Source organism: Urocampus carinirostris, chromosome 19 (genome assembly GCF_059441175.1).
Source record: "Urocampus carinirostris isolate Australia breed hairy pipefish chromosome 19, RoL_Ucar_1.0, whole genome shotgun sequence".
NCBI classification, from domain to species: Eukaryota; Metazoa; Chordata; class Actinopteri; order Syngnathiformes; family Syngnathidae; genus Urocampus; species Urocampus carinirostris.
In genome coordinates this window covers 27,149,911-27,171,342 of record NC_142367.1, presented here as the reverse complement: position 1 = coordinate 27,171,342, position 21,432 = coordinate 27,149,911, and the positions used below count along the sequence as shown (strand labels likewise).

General features: G+C 41.8%; 2 protein-coding genes across 2 annotated transcripts; one reads left to right on the top strand and one right to left on the bottom strand.

The window, feature by feature from the left end:
- Nucleotides 1-1,769: 1,769 nt before the first annotated feature.
- LOC148347882 (carbohydrate sulfotransferase 3-like) lies at nt 1,770-9,930 on the bottom strand. The gene is made up of 3 exons (XM_088323644.1): nt 9,773-9,930; nt 4,178-4,395; nt 1,770-4,065 (listed from the first exon to the last, which is right to left on the bottom strand). Exons 2-3 carry the CDS (start codon nt 4,261-4,263, stop codon nt 2,862-2,864), a joined length of 1,290 nt encoding a protein of 429 aa, XP_088179770.1. The 5' UTR covers nt 4,264-4,395; nt 9,773-9,930; the 3' UTR covers nt 1,770-2,861.
- A 2,966-nt stretch (nt 9,931-12,896) lies between these two features.
- Nucleotides 12,897-21,161, top strand: ghitm (growth hormone inducible transmembrane protein). The gene is made up of 9 exons (XM_088324038.1): nt 12,897-13,028; nt 13,216-13,379; nt 13,967-14,069; nt 14,168-14,279; nt 14,857-14,998; nt 16,894-17,002; nt 17,080-17,268; nt 18,582-18,753; nt 20,805-21,161. Exons 2-9 carry the CDS (start codon nt 13,236-13,238, stop codon nt 20,887-20,889), a joined length of 1,056 nt encoding a protein of 351 aa, XP_088180164.1. The 5' UTR covers nt 12,897-13,028; nt 13,216-13,235; the 3' UTR covers nt 20,890-21,161.
- The last annotated feature ends 271 nt before the right edge of the window (nt 21,162-21,432 follow it).

Below are 21,432 nucleotides of genomic sequence, written 5' to 3'. Positions count from 1 at the left end.
CTTCCCTGCGACGGCCACGTTTTTTTGGGGGGGAAGGGTGAGGGGTTTCTGACCACCGTCCCCCCGCCCCCCACCCACACAGGATGCCATTTATTCCAAATGAGGCAGGGAGTTCTAATCAAACAGGACGCATTCCTGGAGAAAACGGGGATGAGGGCGTCACCCGTCCGTCCAACTTATTTCAGCTCGGAGAGAGCGAGAAAGAAAAACTAAAAAAAAGAGAGAGAGAGAGAGAGAAAGAGAGGAAAAAAGAGAAGAAGAGAGGGGGAAAGAGAATGAAATAGAGAAAAAAGAAAGGCGGAAGGAGAGAGCGAGAAAGAAAAACATAAAGAGAGAGAAAGAGAGGGGAAGAGAGAGCAAGAGTCAAAGGAAGAGATGATAAAAGAGAGAAAACAATCATAAAGAGAGACCAGAAGATAGAGATAGAAAGAGAGGGAGGGAGAGAGACACAGACAGAAGGAGAGGGTAAAAGAGAGAGCAAAATAGAGAAAAAGAGAGGAAGAAAGAGAATGAAATAGAGAAAAAGAAAGGCAGAAAGAGAGAGCGAGAAAGAGTTAAAGGAAGAGAGAGATGATAAGAGACAAAACAGTCACAAAGAGAGATCAGAAGAGAGAGATAGAAAGGGAGGGAGTGATAGAGACACAGACAGAAGGAGAGGGAGAAAGAGAGAGCAAAATAGAGAAAAGAGAGGAGGAAAGAGAGCGAGAAAGAAAAACAGAAAAAGAGAGTGAGAAATAGAGAGCAAGAGTTAAAGAGAGAGAAAACTGTTAGAAAGAGAGATAAAAAGAGAGATAGAAAGATAGGGAGGAAGAGAAACACAGACAGGAGAGGGAGAGACAGGGAGAGAAAGACAAAAAGCCAGAGAAAGACGTAAAGAGAGAGCGAGAAAGAAAAACATAAAAGAGAGAGAGAGAGAAAGAGAGAGCAAGAGTTAAAGAAAGAGGGAGATGGTAAGAGACAGAAAAAGGTCAGAAAGAGAGATCAAATTAGAGAGATAGAAAGAGAGGGAGGGAGAGAGAGAGACACAGACAGAAGGAGAGGGAGAGACAGAGAGAGAGAGACGAAAAGCCTGAGAAAGAGATAAAAAGATAAAGAAACAGAAAAAGATAGAGAAAGAAATAGAAAGAAATAGAAAGAAACAAAGTGAGAGACAGAAAAATAAAGTGAAAAAGACAGAAACAGAGAGAGATCATGTGACTAGGAGAGAAATAGAGAGAAAGAAAGAGAAAGTCAAAAAAAAGGAGACAAGGAGAGGAGAAGAAAAGAGAGAAAAAGAGAGTGAAAAAGGAAAAGACAGAAAAGTGAGAGCAAAAGACAAAGAGATGGAGGTAGGGGGAGACAGAGAAAGTAGGAAAGAAAGAGGGCAAGAAAGAGAGAGAAAGGCAGAAAAAGAAAGAGAGACATAACAAGAGAGGAGAAAAAGTGGGAGGGGTGGATGGAGACAAGAAACAGAGAATGAAAGAAAGAGTGAGATAAAAAGGGGGAGGAAGAAAGGCAGCAAAAGAAAGAGTGGGAGAAATGCAAATTGTAAGCATAGCACTTAGCATTTTAGGTTAGCATTTAGCTATTCTTTGTCTTTTTTGATGAATTATGCTTTTTTTTAACCCTTTTTTAAGCTTTATTGACATTTGCCTGATCGCCCCCTCTCTTCATCTGCTTCTCGGACCACCTTGACAAATTTCCTTTGACAGCAAACGAAAGGGGTCATAAAGCAAGGTAACGAGACGGCGCTAACCCGGCGCTCCCGACACAATAAAAGGACGCGCCGGTCGGTGTCAGAATAAGTTTATTGCGGCCCACCATAAAAGTTTCCTCAAGTTTCCCCATCTAGCGTTAAAAAAGACTGAGACTGGCAAACAAACGATCTGCAAACCAGCTGCAGGGTCCGGGATCTTTGTTTTCGGACGGAGACGTCAACATCTGAGTCCTTCCAGTCGCTCGCGAAGACTTCCGGCCATTAGCCACAAGCCGAGATGTGCAGGAACGACGTACGGAACGGCAAAATGTCTGGGAACTGATAAAAACGGCTGGTTTTTGTCCTTTGTTTTTATAAAGTGAAAGCCTGCTTTGGAGTTTCTTTGGTGGCCAACTCAGGAGCTAGTGGAGGTTCCCAGAGCTAGCTTGTTTATGTTTACTGCGCCCCATTAACTTTCAGAGAAACAAGCTCCTTCATTCATCCATTCATTGTCTTCCGCTTATCCGGAGTCAGGTCGCGGAGGCAGCAGCCTTAAAAGGGAAGCCCTGAACTCCCTACCCCAGCCACTTCATCTTGCTCGTCCGATGAGATCCCTTGGTGTGCCCAGCCCATCCCAGAGACATAGTCTCTCCGGCGTGTCCTGGGTCGCCCTCTGGGCTTCCTGCCGGTGGTACATGCCCGGAACACCTCCCGAGGGAGGCGTCCAGGAGGCATCTTTCAGATGCCTGAGCCACCTCAACTGGCTCCTCTCAATGCGGAGGAGCAGTGGCTCTTCACAGAGTCCCTCCCGGATGACTGAGCTTCTCACCTTATCTCTAAGGGAAAACCCAGACACCCTACAGAGGAAACTCATTTCGGCCACTTGTATCCGGGATCGTGTTCTTTCAGTCATAACCCAATGTTCATGACCATAGGTGAGGGTAGGAACGTAGATCGACCAGTAGATCGAGAGCTTTGCCTTTCGGCTCAGCTCCCTCTTCGCCACGACGGACCGGTACAGGGTCCGAGGACCGGTACATGGTCCGAAACAAGCTCCTCATGCTTCTAAATACAGAAGTCCAACAGGACTAAACCATCTTCCTCTGATCGTTTTAAATAAAGTAGAAGTTTAAATATCGGAATAGAAATCTGAAGCTAATAAATAGAACGTTGTGCCCATCGAGGTCTACAAAGAGTCTTCAATCAGGCTGATAGACTTGTCCGTTAGCATCTCTTCACTCGTGACGAACTTGTAGCCGAAGAGTTTCAGCGTGGGCCCGCAGACCTTCTGGACCACCTGGACTATCTTGAAGGGCAATCGAAAACGCCACTTCTCCACCTGTTCGGTGGAGTTCTTCTGCGTGGAGTAGATGCCGCCCGTCCCCTGGGAGGCCTGCGTGCTCTTTAAAATCCAGTCCTTGACCTGCGACGTGAAGGGGATCCCGGTGAACTTGTACATCTCGGCCGCTTTCTTCATGGGGAAGCGGGCCACGTCCTCGTAGCGCAGCAGCATGTAGCGGCCGCGCAGCCACGCCGGCTGCCCGAGACCCAACTCGGCCGAAATCCTGATGCTGTTGCAGTTGCTCCTCAACTTCTTCACCTCGTTGTCGTCCACGGGGACGTCCATGTTGGCGGCCCACTGCCTCCAGTTGATGTATTTGGTGGCGAAGGCAACGATGCGGGAGGCCAGCACCGCCCGGGGGTCCCGGACCAGCTGGATGAACTTCACATCCAGGCGCGGGTCTTCGGCCAGAGCGCGAAGGGTTTCCAGCTGCCGCACCCTCACCGTCTTGATGGCTCTGTGATCCTTCCCGAGACAGGACTCGGACGCCATAGTCAGGTTGAGGGGCCCGCAACGCCTGTTCTTGCAGTGGTAGCGCTCAAAGACCCCTTTGACGAAAGGGCTGCAGACCGCCTCCCCGCACAGGGAGCTGCTGGACTCCCTGCGAAAAAGCGAGGGGGTGACGTGGTCCACAGGGAGGGGGTCAATGAAACTCTCCAGCAAGGAGAAGTCGCACAAAAAGAGCTGCCGGAGCACGTCTCGGTACGCTTTGGCGGCGGTGGTGGCATTGGTGCCACCGGTCTCCAACGTCAGCATCTTTTCCACGTGCCACAGCGGCTCATAGAGGTAGAACATGTTGTCCCCCTGCTGGTTGAAAAACTCGCCCACAAAGGAAGAACCTGTTCTGGTGGTGGCCAAAAGGAGAATATATTTCCTGCGGCTGGCCGATGCCGACTGGTAGTCGCTGTAGTCCTCCAAGCGTCGGTTCATCAGCACGAAAGCTGAGCTGGAGGAGTCAGAAAGGTTTTGCTCCGACGGGGCCTCGGCAGGTTTGCTGGGCTGGATCGGAGTCTGGGGGGTCTGCTTCGAGGACAGTTTATCCGAGACCCTGAAACAATGACCGCAGAGTTTTTGTCTTAAAGATAAGTACTCTGTACTCTGTCATTTGACAGTCATTGGGCTGTTTCAGGACAGGTGACTCTGGTGTTTCCTGAACTCACCTGGAGATGATCTTGTTCTCCTTCTCGATGATAAAGAGCGCCACAAAGAAGGCAATGGGTATGCAGTATTTGATCCTCATTCTCATTGATGTAGCAGCACTCTGGTCTGCTTCCTTAGGGGTTCTTCCGACCTCCCAACCCCCCAGGGGTTGCCTTAAAGATCCTTGTTCTTGTTTGTTTTGCCCTGTCCCGCGGACTGGTTGTGAAGACGGTTCATCCTGTGAACAAAGACATTTTTGCATTTGCGTCAGAACATTGAAGAAGTTGTGGAGGCATGGTCAGAAGGTGTGATGTTGAAGGCATTAACATTTTTCCAACAGATAATCAGAGAGGAACAATCACGAGGTTTTAAGGTGCCTCTCGTGAAGTATAAACAGAAACATGAAGTGCTTCTAATTCCGACCCCTCGCTCCAGGAAGCGCCCGTTATCTCATGAACCCTGCCCATCGAAACCGTAAACACGAGTCCTCTGGCGAAGACCACGATCGGACACAAAACCCCTCTCGAGATCGTAATGGGACACCAGACGTTCCCTGGTCCAAGGTCACGGCCGTCCCGACATCCAGCTGCTGCTCCCTGTCAACACCGGCAAGAGATTGTTTCAAAACACCAGCTACTGATACTTATTTTCACCATCTGTTTGGGAGCCGATGACAAGTCTTGGTTCCGTTCAGAATCTCATCCTGGTCTTCAACAAGAAACAATGTACAAACACTTATGCGAAATACAAGGGCCACCCACGGATCTTCTGGTCTGTGACTTGTGTACTGGTTTCCTTCACCATCTGGAAGTTGAGTCCTCAAACACGGGTTTTAGTCGTTTTTTTGTTGTTGTTGTAAAATGACTGAACACAGTCTAAACTAAATTGAGCTGAGGGCCACATGCTTAAAACAAAAATCTCACGGGTGCCGGACTAGTAGGTTTAAGAAAAATAAAGAGAGAAAAGGAAAGAGAAAAGGAGGGGGAAAGAAGAGAGAAAGAGAGAGAGAGAGAACGTGGGAGACAGAAAGTGAGAAAAAAGGAGTGAGAAACACATAGAGAGAAAAAGAGAATAGAAAGAGACCGAAAAAGAAAATTAAAGAAAGAAAGTGAGAAAGAGATCAAAAGAACAAGTAAGAAAAAGAGAAAACAAGAGTGAGCATTAGAAAGAGAGTGAGGAAGAGTGAGACTAAGAGAGAAAAAAGAATGAAAGATCGAAAAAGAGAGAGAAATAGAAAAAAATGAGAAAAAGCAAGAGAGAGAGAGGGAGAGAAATACTACAACAGATGCTTTGCTATTTAAACTACAGCTCATTTTTCTCTTGCACTTCGCTCATTGTTATGTAGCGGGCCGGATTAAAATCCTCGGCAGGCCTGATTCGGCCCACGAGCCGCCTGTTTGAAACATTCAGTCAGCTTAGACCAGGGGTGTCCAACTCATTTTAACTCGGTGGCCACATGATAGAACAAACATTCTCTCAGGGGCTGGACGAGTAGATGAAAGAGAAAGAAAAAGAGAGAAATAAGAGAAAGAGGGAGGGACAAAGAAAGAAAAAGAGAGAGGGAGAGAGTGTGAGAAACAAAAGATAAAAAGTCGTGAGAGAGGGGGAAAAAGAAAGGGAGAGGAAGAAAGAAATCCAAACAGAAATAGAAAGACGGGAGGAGAGAAAAGAGAAAAGAAAGCGCGAAGCGTATGAAGAGAGAAAGAGAAAAGAGAGAAAAGAAAAAACGAAAGTTAGAGCAAAGGAAGTTAAAAAGACACTGAGAGAGAAAGAGACAAAGCAACAAAGGAAGACAAAAAGAGAGACACAGAGAGTGAAAGAGACAGGGATAGAGAGTGGGAGAAAAAGGGTGAAAAAAAAAGAGAGAGAGAGAGAGAGAGAGAGAAATACAGGTAGAGTGTCTTTGTTAGAGGCACCTGGCTTTGGCAACATCCAGTTGACATATTCCAACCTGCAGCCTGTCTTTCTCTTGCGCTTCTCTGAGTGTTGTCTGGCGGTCCGGATTCAATCCCTTAGCGGGCCTGATCTGGCCCGCGGGCCGCCCGTTTGACACCCGTGGCTTAGACACTGCTTGTGAAATTCTCTGGGAAGTTTGAAGTCATTGATGTGGAACAGTGTGTCAAACAAAATGGCCGCGCCTCTCATTTCCTTCGACACGAAACATCCTGAAAACGACAGGAACAAACAACGTAATCGTCCTGGCTGTCTGTATCCCTTGTTAGTCCAGATCTATGGCCAAAAACGGTCATTTTTGAGAAGAAGGAGAAACAGCAGTTGGAAGGGTTTGGGAGTCGGTGGGGTAAACATAGGGGGTGGGGGTGATTCTCAAGTCCACTTTGCACCCCTCTGCCGCATGCCGCCGCCACAAAAGGGTCCTTCAGGCAGGGGTGACCCCCACAAAACCAGAGACCCTGCAGGGTCATTCGCAGTCTTGGGTCACGTGACGTCCAAATGAAGGACGCTTCTTCCTTGTTTTTTAGTGAGCGTTTTGTGAAAATCCCAAATGTTTCTTCTTACGTTCATTTGGATCCTAATACATTCCCATGATTACTCCGAAACCAAGCATTTTGACTGGTCTTATTGGTGTGCTGTAAATGGGATCGGCTTGGAGCTTGCGGGTCACGCTGTAGTCATGCCGTGCTAATAAAGCAAGGGTGGGCAAACCGCGTCCCGTGGGCCACATGCAGCCCTACAGGCTTTTTCCACCGGCCCGCCAAAGGAAAATGGTCAAAATATAATGACTAGTTATATATATATATATATATATATATATAATATATATATATATATATATATATATATATATATATGAGAGAGAGAGAGACAAATAAAGATATGGAGACAGAGAGATATAGAGAGACATATATAGATATAGATATAGAGAGAGAAACATATATAGATAGAGAGAGAGAGAGAGACATATATAGATATAGAGACAGAGATAGACGGATATAAATATAGAGACAGAGAGAGAGATAGATATAGAGACAGAGAGAGAGATAGATATAGATATAGAGACAGATATAGATATAGAGATAGAGACAGATATAGATATAGAGATATAGATACAGATATCGATAGAGGGATATCGATATCAATAGAGAGATATAGATAGAAAGATAAATAGATATAGATTGAGAGATATAGATATCAATGGAGAAATATAGATATAGAGATATAGATAGATACATAGATCTTATATATGTATATATATATATATATATATATATATATATATATATATATATATATATATATGTGTATATATATACATATGTATATATGTATATATTGGGTGCCAACTTTGTCTAAAAACATACTACGATATAAATACTATAATACAAAATTACTAAAAAATGTCATATCAATTTAGTGCTATAAATAGGGACCTACATTATTTTGCTTTCGTTCCAAAAAGAAAAGAAAAATACAGTAGAAATACTACCACAGTAATTATATCATAAAAACACTACTATAGGAATATGAAAACACAATTACATGTACAAAAATACTGAAGAAATACTACAAAAATACCGCTGTTAAAATACTACAAAATCAACAGAAATATTCCAAAAATACTCTCCTAGAAATACTTAAAATATACATACTTATATATATCAAATGGACTACAGAACTACTAAAGCAAAAACCACTACAGAAATACTACAATACAAAAATAGTACTACAGAAATTTCACAACAGAAACACTTCAAAAAATATAAATACAATAAGATTACAAAAAAATACTAAAGAAATGCTACAAAAAAAATACTACAACGGAAATATGACCAAAAAATGCTACGAAAATACTACTTTGGAAATCCATCAAAACAGTTCTACAGAATTACTACGATGATATTGCAATACTGCAGTAATACTCTAATATAAAAATATAACATTGGAGAGATATTTCAACAAAATACTATTACAGATATATCATGATAGAAATACTGCAAAAAATACAACTCGAGTAATACTACAAAAATTATATTATGGAAATACTACAAAAACAATACAGAAATCCGACAAAAATACTACTTTGGAAATCAAAACAGTTCTAGAGAATTACTACAAGGATATTGCGATAGTGCAGTAATCCTATCATACAAAAATATAATATTATAGAAATATTATGACCGAAATACTACAGATATACTACCAAATTCTACTATAAAAATACTACACAAATACCACTGCAAAAATACTACAAAATAAAACTACTGTAATACGACAAAATGACAACTGAATTACTACAGAAATACAACTACAGCAATACTACAAATTAAATATGAAATTTAAGACTTAAAACGAGGTCCTATTATATTATTTTGCTTTCGTTGTGAGTGTTTCAAATCAATCCGGTGAAATTTGTCTATTTCAAATCACATATAACCAAATATAATATGTACTTAGAGAGAGCGAGAGAGAGAGAGATAGAGAGATAGAAAGATAGAGAGAGAGAGAAAGAGAGAGAGAGAGAGAAAGATAGAGAGAGATACCATAGATACAATTGATAGATAGATAGATTAGAGAGAGAGAGAGAGAGAGAGAGAGAGAGAGAGAGAGAGAGATACCATGGATACCATAGATACAATTGATAGATAGATAGATGCCATAGAAAGATTAGATAGGTAGAGAGAGAGTGAGAGAGAGAGCGAGAGAGAGAGAAAGAGAGAGAGAGAGAGAAAGATAGAGAGAGATACCATAGATACAATTGATAGATAGATAGATTAGAGAGAGAGAGAGAGAGAAAGATAGAGAGAGATACCATAGATACAATTGATAGATAGATAGATTAGAGAGAGAGAGAGAGAGAGAGAGAGATACCATGGATACCATAGATACAATTGATAGATAGATAGATGCCATAGAAAGATTAGATAGGTAGAGAGAGAGCGAGAGAGAGAGCGAGAGAGAGAGAGAGAGAGAGAGAAAGAGAGGGAGAGAGAGATAGAAAGAGAGAGAGAGAGAGAGAGAGAGAGAGAGAGAGAGAGAGAGATACCATAGATACAATTGATAGATAGATAGATTAGAGAGAGAGAGAGAGATACCGTAGATACAATTGATAGATAGATTAGAGAGAGATAGAGAGAGAGATACCATAGATGCCATTGGTAGATAGAAAGATTAGAGAGAGAGAGAAAGAGAGATGCCATAGATACCATAGATACCATTGATAGATAGAAAGATTAGAGAGTGAGAGAGAAAGAGAGAGAAATACCATAGATACCATAGATAGCTAATATAGATAGCTACCATAGATAGAGAGATAGAGAGATAGATAGAGAGATAGAGAGATGTCTAGATAGATAGATAGATGGATGGATACTTGATGGATCCCCTAAGGGAAATCCACACTTCCAGTAGTATCCTTGTGTAGAAGAATCAAATCATAAAATCATAAAAATAAATGTCCGCACGTCTATTTATAAAAAAATTGGATAGGTCTCGAAGATTGACCCCCGGGCCCCGTTTTTGGCCCCTGACTCTCAAAATGCGCCCACCCCTCTTCTAAAAGATCTGAAATGGTAAATGTCACTCCCAAGAGTATATGGGTGCAGCTCGAGTCGCGCACACCGACTCCGGATTGACTCGAGGTTCAATTGTGTACTCACCGCACGGACTTGCCCACGACGCTTAATCCGTTGAATCGAGGGCCCCCGATCCGCATTTGGAATCCCATTTTCTTCTTAATCCTAAATTAAACAGATTCGGAATCGGACAGATGTGACGGAGCGTGTATTTCCAGTCGTGCGGCTTCCAATCCGACTGAATGAACAAGTTTGGGGACCAACTATTCCACCCCCTCCGGCTGGATGACGTCACTCCAGAAGACTCCTCCCATTAACGTGAGTTTTATACTTCCAATCGAAGTTCTGTTCTTAAAATACTATCAATTATATCATATTATCAATCAATTATATTGTATTCAAATATTCTCAAATTTCCCATCGAGAGCGTCTTATACAAATGGTTTGCCGCAAATTTAGCGTCAATTGTTGACAGCAGCGGCCCGCAAGCGGCCACGTCAAAAGTGTTTGGCGCCCTCTAGTGCAGGGGTAACAAACCCATTTTAGCCGCGGGCCACATGCTGGAAGAAGAGAAAGAGAGAGGGAGAACGAGAGAGAGAGAAAAAAAGACAAAGAGAGGAGGACGGGTAGATTTAAAGAGAGAACCGGGGAGAGAGAATAAGAGAGAGAGAGAGAGAGAGAGAGAGAGAGAGAGAGAGAGAGAGAGAGAGAGAATTAGAGAAACAAAAGAGATAAAAAGAGAAATAGTGAGACAGAGAGAGAGAGAGAGAGAGAGAGAGAGAATGTGGGAAACAAAAGAGATAAAAAGAGAAATAGTGACAATGGGGAAAAAAGAGAAAGAATGAAATCCAAAGAGAAATAAAAAAAGAAAGGGAGAGAAATAGAGGGGAAAGAAGGAGAGAGGGGGAGAGAGAAAAGGAAAAAAGGAAGAGAGCAAAAAAAGGTAAAAAGACACTGAAAGAGATAGAGAAAAATAAAGAAAGAGAAAAAGAGAGACCCAGAGAGTGAGAGAGAGTCAGAGAGTGTGAGAAAAAAATGAGGAAAAGAGAGAGCGAAATAAATACAAGTACAGAGTCTGTGTGTGTGTGTGTGTGTGTGTGTGTGTGTGTGTGTGTGTGTGTGTGTGTGTGTGTGTGTGTGTGTGTGTGTGTGTGTGTGTGTGTGTGTGTGTGTGTGTGTGTGTGTGTGTGTGTGTGAGAGAGAGAGAGAGAGATACCATAGATACAATTGATAGAAAGAAAGATTAAAGAGAGAGAGAGAGAGAGAGAGAGAGAGTCAAACAAAGATAAAGAAAAGGGACAGGAGGAGAGAGCGGTCGAAAGAAGACAAAAGATAATGGAGACAGGAAATGGAGGAAAAACTGAGAGAAATAGAGAGAGCACAATAGAGAAAGCAAAGGGGGGAAAGGAGGGAGAAAGCAGAGGAAAGAGACAAAAAAAGAAAGAAAAAGAGAAGTCAAAAGAATGAGAGAAGAAAAAAAGACAGGGAGCAATAAAGAGAGAGGAAACAAGTGGGCAAGAGAAAGAGAGAGAAAGAGAGTGAGAAAAAGACAGAAAGTAAGAAAAAAAGAACAAAAAAGCAAGAGAGAGAGAAACAGAAAAACAAGAGATAATGGGAGATAAATAGAAAAAAGGGAGAGATAAATAGAAAAAAGGGAGAGAGAGAAAGAGAGTGAGAAAGAAAAAGAAAAACGAGAGTTAGAGAGAGATAAAGGGTAAAAGAGCGAGGACAATAAATAAGGAAAAATAGAAAGCGAGAGAGAGATAGAGTGAAATGTAGTAAGAGATAAATCAAAAAAAGAGAGAGAGAAAGAAATACGACTCCAGTGATGCCCTTGGCAGGCCCGATCTGGCCCACAAGCCTCCTCTTTGCACACCTACGCACTTGTGGAATAAATTGGCAACTAACGTAAGAAGAGGCAAGATGGTCTTTCTTCTAACTTGGAGTCATGTTTATTTGTTTGGCCCCTTATCACACTACAGACTGAGAATCCTACAAGCAATGGTCCTGGATTTCATATGTGCCCAGAATATTCTGTTATAATAATAAAAAAAACAAAGAAACTGCTCATTTCAGCGATAACCCTTATTTCCCATCTCGTAACTCAAATGTAAACAAACATGCAGAAGAGAAAAAAAAACGTTTTCTTCATAACAGATTTAAGCTTTCACAAGACAAAGTATTTTTTGATGTATTTATTGAAGTATTTTTACACCCTGTCTCGAAAAAAATATGTGAAGTCAGAGTTTTTCCACTACCTTTCAAATTGAAGTCATTGGCGGCCATATTGATAAGTACTCGTGCAGCCTACAAGCCATTGTCCTGGGTGTCATTTGTGTCCAGAATATTCTGTAATAATAAATCAACAAAGTTTTCACAAGAAAAGAGATTATTTTATGTATTTAAATATGATGTATTTTTATACCTGCTCTACGTCAACAAGAGGGATTATGTATTCGGTGTACACCGCGACAACGCCCCCTACTTTTAAAGATAGCGTATGTAACTTCAAAATACTCTTTTCTGAAGCCATCTTCTGGCTAAAATCATCATTGCAGCTGTAAAATTATTAGACGCACGCTTATAAACTCTTCCTTTTTCATCTTCTTTGGGTTTGTGTTTGCAAAGTCCTTTTCTTACTTTCACCATTTTCATCCTAGATGAATTTCATCCTGGCTAAAATCATCATCGCAGCTCTTTGCACGTCCAAGTGTCTGAAATTCTTAGACGCACTCGACTTTTCATTTCTCACCTTTTTTTATGGTTTGTACTGGCATTTGGACAGACACAGTCCTTTTCTTACTTTCACCATTTTCATCCTGGAATAAAATAAAACCACGACCACGCAGGTAATATCACTCTTCCCCCTCCCTCCTCCTTGTGCCTGGAACACCGATGATAAAAGTAAGATAAAAGCAGATAGGCACAGTGGAAAATGAAACATAAAGGCTCTTTGAACTCAGTTAGCCATTGTTAACACATATTTAATAGAGAAAATATTTAATTTTAAACTTTTTAAGGGACACCTCACACTTGGCACATTATGACACACTATAATATATTTACAAGTGCTTCGTTTTAACGTTTATGAAAAACAGAATCATTTCATTTAAAATAACCAACATAGAGACGAAAATTCGATTTTTTTTTCTCAATTCTCCATGACGCTTAACACCCGAACTTTTGAAGAACTACAATTCCCAAGAGCGTCGTCGCGGGGTGATGACGTCATTAGGAACCTTCCGGAACTCGCTTGCAAAACAATTGCGTCAGGAGCTCGCGCACTCACTAATTTTGTCACGTTACGTCGAGAAGGTGAACGATAACGCAGACTTCTGTTGTAAGTAACCGTCATTAAACGTATTTCATTAAAATATACGAGAAACATGTAACTTGAGGTTAACAGTGAGTTGAAGTATTCGAAGATAAAATGCCAATAGATGTTCGCCTTCATTGAAATGTTGTGCTAGCTAGAGCCGGTTACTTAAATGACGTTAAGATGGCGTTCAATGTTTTTCTTTCTTCAGATTGACGCTATAAACCGACCATGCTTGTAACAAGGCTAACATGCCTGCGGAGCCTTCCCCCCTTCGCCGCCGGACTCCGTCCCGGGCTGGCCAACGGAGCTTCTGCCCTTCGGTCATCCACGCTCACCCTTAAGCCATGCCCGACCCTCTTCACACCGCGGCAGGTGAACATGTCAAGTCATCTTTATTTGTTTGGCCCTTAATCACAAAGAGTCTCAAAGGGTTGCACAGATCAAAGACTATATCAACCTACAAACTATTATGACAGCATCCCCTGATCTAAAACCTACATGAGGCCAAATTATACATATATTACCAACACAAAATATAGATTATTCATATGCTATGTAGTAGAAGTGTGTTTTAATCTTAGATTGAAACATTTCCACTGAGGTTGCAGATCCAATCTCAGGCATTCCACAGCATCAAGGCCCACATGGAGAACTCCTCAAACCTGCGTATTTCTTCTTGGCTCTTGGGATCACGAGTAGACCAGTGTTTTCAGAGCGAAGGCTCCGGACCGGAGCATAGGGGGAAATGAAATCTGAAAGATATGAGGGAGCAAGTCCATGCATGATTTTGTTTACTAGCAACAGAACCTCCAAATCACATCTTAAGCTAACAGGGAGCCAATGCAGGTTAGCTCAAATCAGGTTCATGTGATCACACGCTAACGTGTTCTCCTTCGAATAGGAATCTGAAGGTCAAGTGTCGGTCATCATTTTTGATCATTCTTATATCCTCTTGTTAGGGCTTTTCCTCCAAGGCCAGATTCGGTTTTCGCAGGGCAAAGACGACCAGAGACCAGCTCAAGGAGGCAGCTTTTGAGCCTTCTATGGGCACAGCATTGAAAAGTAAGTCCACCATTTGGCTTTGTGAAAGATAAATGAAATGAAAACAAAAAAAGATTGTTGTCCAAACAGTTTTTGAGATTTCTTTTTCTTTTTTTCAGTCGACGGCATGGGACGAATGATTCTTGCAGGAGGTGCTGCAGTGGGGCTGGGCGCCTTGTGCTACTATGGCATGGGGATGTCGAATGAGATCGGTGCCATCGAGAAAGCAGTGTGAGTGTTGCATTGCGCGTTGTAAGGTTTTAACATTTCTTAAACTGAAATCTGACTCCAAACCCTTACAGTTGGAATATACCCAAAAGTCGGAGAAGTTATTGAGCCGAGTATAGTCCACATATTAATTAATTAGCAGAATCAGAGTTAAATACATCGGATCTTTCTTACTTTCCAATTACAATCGTGTGTAGAAAGAGAGTGACAGGTGCTTCCGGGTGGCCCACTTTTGTGACACATGGTGATGAACTGTTCACACCCCATGACCAAGCCTTTGGCTGATTGGTCTGTGCCGTCGTCGATGCAAATTTCCCAACTATGGTTGAAGAATGGGAGGAGGGGTGATAGGATGTGCCAGGCATATCCCCCCACTCAAGGCTAGGTGGTAAATCATTGTTATCTGCACAGAATGGAAGAAAGGGCACATTCCAAGGCAAAGTGCAGTTCACAACAAAGTCAGATTTTAGGATATGTATATTTGACTTTACATAAGATAAAACTGTGTATAAAATAGTATATAACTTCAGCGTACACAGTCAAAGTAGCAGTATCATTTAACTACTTTCCTTATGTGCAGGATCTGGCCACAGTACGTAAAGGACCGGATCCACTCTACTTACATGTACTTTGCGGGAAGCGTGGGACTCACGGCTCTGTCGGCGGTCGCCGTGAGTCGGACCCCGGCACTTATGGGACTCATGATGAGAGGATCCTGGATGGTGAGGATTATTGTGTGAAAAGTTGGAATTTACATAACATCAGCCACACCTGGAGGGTGGTGATGTAAATGACAACAATTTGGCAAAAGGCTGGGCGAAAAAAATGAAAAAATTCTCCGTAGCACTCGTTTTTGGTTAAACGACAGACGACTACTTCTGATGGTCAATAATACACACCGTCCATTTAACTTTCCTAATGAGGCAGGGGCTTCAAACCTTTATCCTGAGGGCCACTTATGGCCCAGAGACTGCAAGTCTGAAACACCTGCACTACTAAAGATCAACCCATATGGGTTTTTCAGGGCCGATACGATTAATAGTATTAAGAGAAGGCCGACAACCTATATTTGCAGCCAAGATACATTAATTGTGAAAGCTTAAACATTGGCCTTTAAGAATGTCAAGTCATGTTTATTTGTGACGCCCTTAATCACAAAGAGTCTCAAAGGGCTGCACAGACTACAGATTATTGCAAACTATTATTACAGACCATTAACCTACATGAGGGCAAATGATACATATTATACTTGCGAATAATATCACCTCATGGAAGCATGTAAATGCTGAAAAGAAGGGGGCCAAGTACTGAACCCTGCGGAACACCACAGGTCACACTAAAGGCCTCAGACGTCATTTCACCATATTTTCCATAGTGCGTCCTATCTGAGAGGTAGGATCTGAACCGTAAGAGGACGGTTCCTGAGAGACCAATCTATTTTTCCAACCGCACATGGCTAATATAGTACTCTATATAGAGTCTACTTGTGTACTATTCGTCGTGGTTGTGAAGCACCCCCAAAAATGAAAGAATTTTAAAATCTTAATCTGATAATAAGCCAACGTTAATGCACTGAACAATACAGCGACATATAGTGCTCAAATTAAATTTTTAGGGGTCATAATAGACAATAAATTAAGCTGGAAAACACACAGACACATACAAACTAAAGTATCTAAAAGCATTTCAATAATGAATAAAGCCAAATTCATTTTAAACTATAATGCATTGTATTTATGATATTGTTCTCTCGTTCTGCCACACTTAACATAATCTGCAGAAGTCTGGGGCAATAATGACAAAAGTTGACTCCAGACCCTTTTTATCCTCCAAAAACGTGCAATTAGAACCATACACAGGGTAGGATATCCAGATCATACTTTTATTTTATTCCTGCGGTCCAAATGATTACAATTGGATGATTTAGTAAAATTTTTCACTGCACAACTACTATTTAAGGTCATCAAAAACATAGTGCCAGAAAACACCCATAAATGATTCATTTGGAAAGAGGGAAATTATAACTTAAGGGGCTGTCGTAAATTCCTAATCCCAAAGGTGAGAACCACCAGGAAAAGTATGTGTGTGTCTGTGTGCGGAGTCAAACTTTGGAACTATTTACAAGACGGGATCAAACAATGTCAACTATTTACTTGTTAACTTATATTTTTTTTGTATTTAAACTTGTTCATTCATTCAAATATTACATGTTGTCCCTTTAACCATTGTAAAGTTGGCTGTTTTTGGTTGTGTATTTCTCAAGACTTCCATGCTATGAAATTAACTTGTTCAACCTATTTTTATATTGCTAATATAAAAATAATCATCACACACACACATTCACGTTAAAAAGATCAGTCTATTTTCTATACGTTTTTCTAATTTCATTTCCTGTTTATGTGTGACGTCAATAATCCACGCCTACTGACCGGATTTTTTTCAGTTCGCCCGGAGCAGTCGACCAAGATGGCTGTGCGGGGTGGGCTGAGGCATCCATGATGTAGATTAAAAAACTCAATAAATGTTTTTATCTGAATAATTCTACCAACAGAGTTTATATCTTGAATATCTCTCACAAGCATCAATAGCGTAATGGAGCTTTCACCTTTGAATTCAGGCTATCGGCGCCACGTTCGCTGCCATGATCGGCGCCGGCATGCTAGTCCGCTCCATCTCCTACGAGCACAGCCCGGTACCCAAACACATGGCTTGGATGCTGCATGCCGGTATGTGCGCGTGAATATAATTTCCCTTTTTTTTTTTTTACTTAAAAACGCGTCACCGTATGAACTTCTCTGCACAGGTGTGATGGGTGCCGTGGTGGCCCCCCTAACCCTCCTGGGCGGACCCCTGATGATGAGGGCGGCCTGGTACACGGCGGGTATTGTGGGCGGACTGTCCACAGTGGCCATGTGTGCGCCCAGTGAGAAGTTCCTCAACATGGGCGGCCCCCTGGCCGTCGGTTTCGGGTTGGTCTTTGCTTCTTCTATCGGTGAGCGGTCAAAACATACTCGAATGCTCAAGACCAATGTTCCCTCTAAGCCGCGTGTGTGCGCAATTGCGCACTGCCCTGAGCTTTTCCGCCCACAAGAAAATTTTGCCAGCTCACAAAAATCAGGGATCGAAATTCCTAATTAAAAGCGAATGAATTCAAAGTTACAGTGCATGACGGTGAAAATACACTGGTTCCCCTGACGCTGTGTTCTAAATGCAGTATTTTGAAGTCAAGGTCGAAGTAGAACGAAGTTGAGTAAAGTCAGTAGAGTTTTCAGAGAACCGGCTTCTTCGGCCCGGCTCACTAAAAAGAACCGGCTCTTTCAGGTCCCAAACGGCTCTTTAGGTTGTTTTTGCATCTTTAATCCCTACATGACCAAATATGATGTAAAATTGTGCACACAATGACTTAAAGGAAGGGGGGTGGAAATAGAACAAAAAAGAAAAAAATACCAAAATGAAAAAGTAGTGAAAAGCTGAGGAAAAAAACAAAAGGAGAGAAAAAGAGAAGACAAAAATTAGAAAAAAGCCAGAAAAAAAGAAAAGAAAGAAACAAAGGAAAAAAGTAAATGGAACAAAAAAAGTAACAGCTAGGAAAGAAATAAAAACAATGAGATTTTTTTTAATGAATTTTTTAAAAAGTAGAAAAAAAACAGGGAACAAGAAGAAAAAGTTTGTGTTGCATTCAAATAATTTCCAATAACATCAAGTGAATCTTGTTCCAAACATTGTACTTCCACTAAACACAATGAGATTTTTTTTTTAATGATTTTTTTTTTTTAAAGTAGAAAAAAACAGGGAAAAAGAAGAAAAAGTTTGTGTTGCATTCAAATAATTTCCAATTACATCAAGTAAATCTTGTTGCCAACACTGTACTTCCACTAAAAATCTGACTAGGTACAGTTCTGTATTTTGCAACCGACTCAATAAACCCCCCAAAATGTTAGTATTATGCGACAAAAGATACCGGGGGAAAAAAAATGGAAATCTTGTGAAAGAATTGTAAAAACAAATGACGTTTGTAGGCAGTACAACCATTGCAATCGTACAAGAGTCAATTCATTTAAAAGTGATAATTTTTTTTTTTTTTGCATTGCCGGAAACTCAGTAAAATGTAAGGTGATGTCAAGTTTTGGACATGTTTTGATAATGACTTAGTTGCCATCCTCGGGATTGCTGTTGCTCATTGTTGTTTCAAGCGCTGCTCACCGACTTTGTGTGAACACTCTGACCCCTGCAAAATTAGAGGGAACATTCCTCAAGACGGTCGTTTAGAGTCCGGAGAAATAACGCAGTTAATCTCACGAGCAGGGTCCATGTTCCTGCCGCCCACCTCGGCATTCGGGGCCGGCCTCTACTCTGTTGCGATCTACGGCGGCCTGGTCCTCTTCAGCATGTTCTTGCTCTACGACACGCAGAAAGTGGTCAAGAGGGCCGAGATGACGCCGCTCTACGGGATGCAAAGATATGACCCCATCAATGCGTACGTACCGCACACAAACGGCACCGTTTTATGATTAAACGCGAGGGCTGCACGATTTAGGAAAATAGTCTATCCATCTACCTTGGTCATATCCCTCAAGAGGGGTGACTGACAGCAAGACAAACACATACAATAACAAAGGAAATAAAAAAAAAGGGGGGGGGGATGGCAAAAAAAACACAAGAAGATAGCTGGGATGGGCTCCGGGACCACCGCATCCCTACTGAGGATATTCAACAGAGAAAATGGATGAATACACTACATTCATTCATTCATAAATTATCCGGCCATGTCACTTGGGTCAGGGTGACACAACACACTCTTTTGTTCAGCAGCAGGGCTCGACAGCTTTCGCTGGTTTACCCCTGCCGCATCATACGGGTGCCCTGCCATCCCTTAGAACGTGCCCAAACATCCCACTCACCTTTTAAAACACCTCTCCACTAATTCTTATCACTAACAAGAGCTCCAGCTTCCACTAGATTTCGACCTTTTTCCTGCAGTGCACTCTTAACACCATCCATCCATGTCAATGGCAGCCTTCCTCTTGGTGTCTCCTTGCATTGACTTCTGCTCTGTAGATCCTCTTCAACATTCGTTCCTCATCCATCCTCTCCGTGTGTCCAAACCAACCGAGTACTCTTATCCACACGCTTGCGCCGTTCCACTACTACTCTGTCTCTCACAATTTCATTTCTCAATCTATCCAATCTTGTCACTCCTAACATACTCCTCAAACACTTCATCTCAAAAACATTGAATTTCCTTCTCAAATCTGCGTTCAGGCTCCGAGTCTCTGCACCGTACAACACAGTCGGCACAATCACACTCTCATACAGTCCCCTCTTGACATCCATACTCATACTCTTGTTGCTCATCTCTCTCCTCAGAGCACCCCAAACCTTGCTTTTTAGGAAAAAAGTCAATAGCGTATTTTCCGGACTATTAAGTTGCACCGGCCGAAAAATGCAAGAAGGAAAAACGATGTTGCACTCTGAGTACAAGTCACATTTTTAAGGGAAATTTATTCGATTAAAGACACCAAAAACATACACGTCATCTTGAAAGGCAATTTGAAATAAAACGGGACACTATACAACAGGGGTGGCGAACAAGTTTGACACAAAAAGCCGAAATTTTTAACTGTGAGAGTCAAAGAGCCACACCACGCCCTTGTGACTGTCTTTTTACCTGTTTTTTTAAGGTGCTCAATGTTTTCCTGCATAGTTCAGTATTTTTGGGGAGTTCGGTGTCAATATTGACATGGGCTGTGCTAAAATGACGCTGATGATTTGAAGTCTCGAAATGGGATGTCGTGGTGAGTGATTTGCCATTCGGTTCAACAAAAAAGTGAGCATCTTCCCATTCTTCCCAAGTTAAAAATGTTATTTATTGTCATTACAGAAGAGTGACAAAATGGGGGGCTTCTCCTTTCAGAGTAAAAGAGTGATTTAGAAAGCGTCTGGCACGCTAGAATCCTACACCGCCGTGATTAAAATACAAGAGTCACAAATGGTGCAGTTTCCCACGAATAGTAGCTCCAGGTCATCAGTTTCACGGGTAATGGATCTGGCGTCGGTGACTAGCCATGCTCGGCAGCGGTGGCTCGTGGGAGTTGTTAGCCTAGCTTTAGCAGTAAGCCAGACTTGCAGCCTTGCTATTGCCTTTGCTTCTGACTCTGCCTCAGTCTTTTCCTGTACGCTACAACATTCCACGAAGGCCACCGCTGATGATTACCATTTTTTATGCCCTTCTGATTTTCCTGGGAGTCCGATTTAATCACAGTCACTCTCGCACACACCGTGCGATCTTTGCCTCACCTTTCTTGGCCAGTGGCGTGAAAACTTGCTTCTGATTGGCCGGCGCTGTTAAAATTCTATACTGTGGCGATTGTGGTTTTCCAAAAACACCAAAACTATAAATCCTTGAAAAAAAACGCAGTGTCTTGCGATTACAGTGTCGCATCGCCTCGCAATATCGATTCGTTTTCGGTAAATCGTGCAGTCTTACGAAACACCAAATAATGCTCACCCAATGTTAACTTTTTTTAGGTGCATGGGGATTTATATGGACACACTGAACATCTTCACCAGGCTGGTGATGATCCTGGCAAACGGCGGTGGCAGAAGGAAGTGAACAATCAGACTCCATTTTTTTTTTTTTACCACAGTTGAAAGGTGACATAAGTTAGCCAAAATCAAGGTATCACTACTCCTTATCTTTAACATAAATGATCATGTTCTTTAAGGCGGAGGCTTCACTCATGAAAGAAATGTTTATTTTCAGCCTGTCATCCATTTTTCTGATATAGTTTGTATTTATTGTCGAATATAGATCTTGTTGGCCTATGTAAGGGATCAGTGTTCTATTATCAACAGAAGCACTCAATAAAACTTTCAAATTGATAACGTTTTTGCCTGAATGAAATGTTATTATTCCCAACATATTAACGGGAATCAATCACGCTATTGTTAAACTATATTAAAGGGACAGTGTGTATTTGATGTTGATGTATTGTGTTGTCAAACTGAAAACAAATTCACTAAAGCACATGGAAGAACACAAACTACAAGGACTCCAGTGTCTAAACTGCATTATCCTTCTTCCAAGCTTGTTGCTTTTTTCTGTAGCAACAAGATGGCGGACAAATATGTCAGCTCCCTGTAGGTAAGACTCATT

Coding starts and splice junctions, on each gene's coding strand:
- ghitm (XM_088324038.1), top strand. CDS start 13,236: ATGCTTGTAACAAGGCTAACATGCCTGCGGAGCCTTCCCCCCTTCGCC. Junction 13,380..13,966: donor CCCTCTTCACACCGCGGCAG/GTGAACATGTCA, acceptor TCCTCTTGTTAG/GGCTTTTCCTCCAAGGCCAG. Junction 17,003..17,079: donor GGCTTGGATGCTGCATGCCG/GTATGTGCGCGT, acceptor TTCTCTGCACAG/GTGTGATGGGTGCCGTGGTG.
- LOC148347882 (XM_088323644.1), bottom strand. CDS start 4,263: ATGAGAATGAGGATCAAATACTGCATACCCATTGCCTTCTTTGTGGCG. Junction 4,066..4,177: donor GAGAACAAGATCATCTCCAG/GTGAGTTCAGGA, acceptor TCATTGTTTCAG/GGTCTCGGATAAACTGTCCT.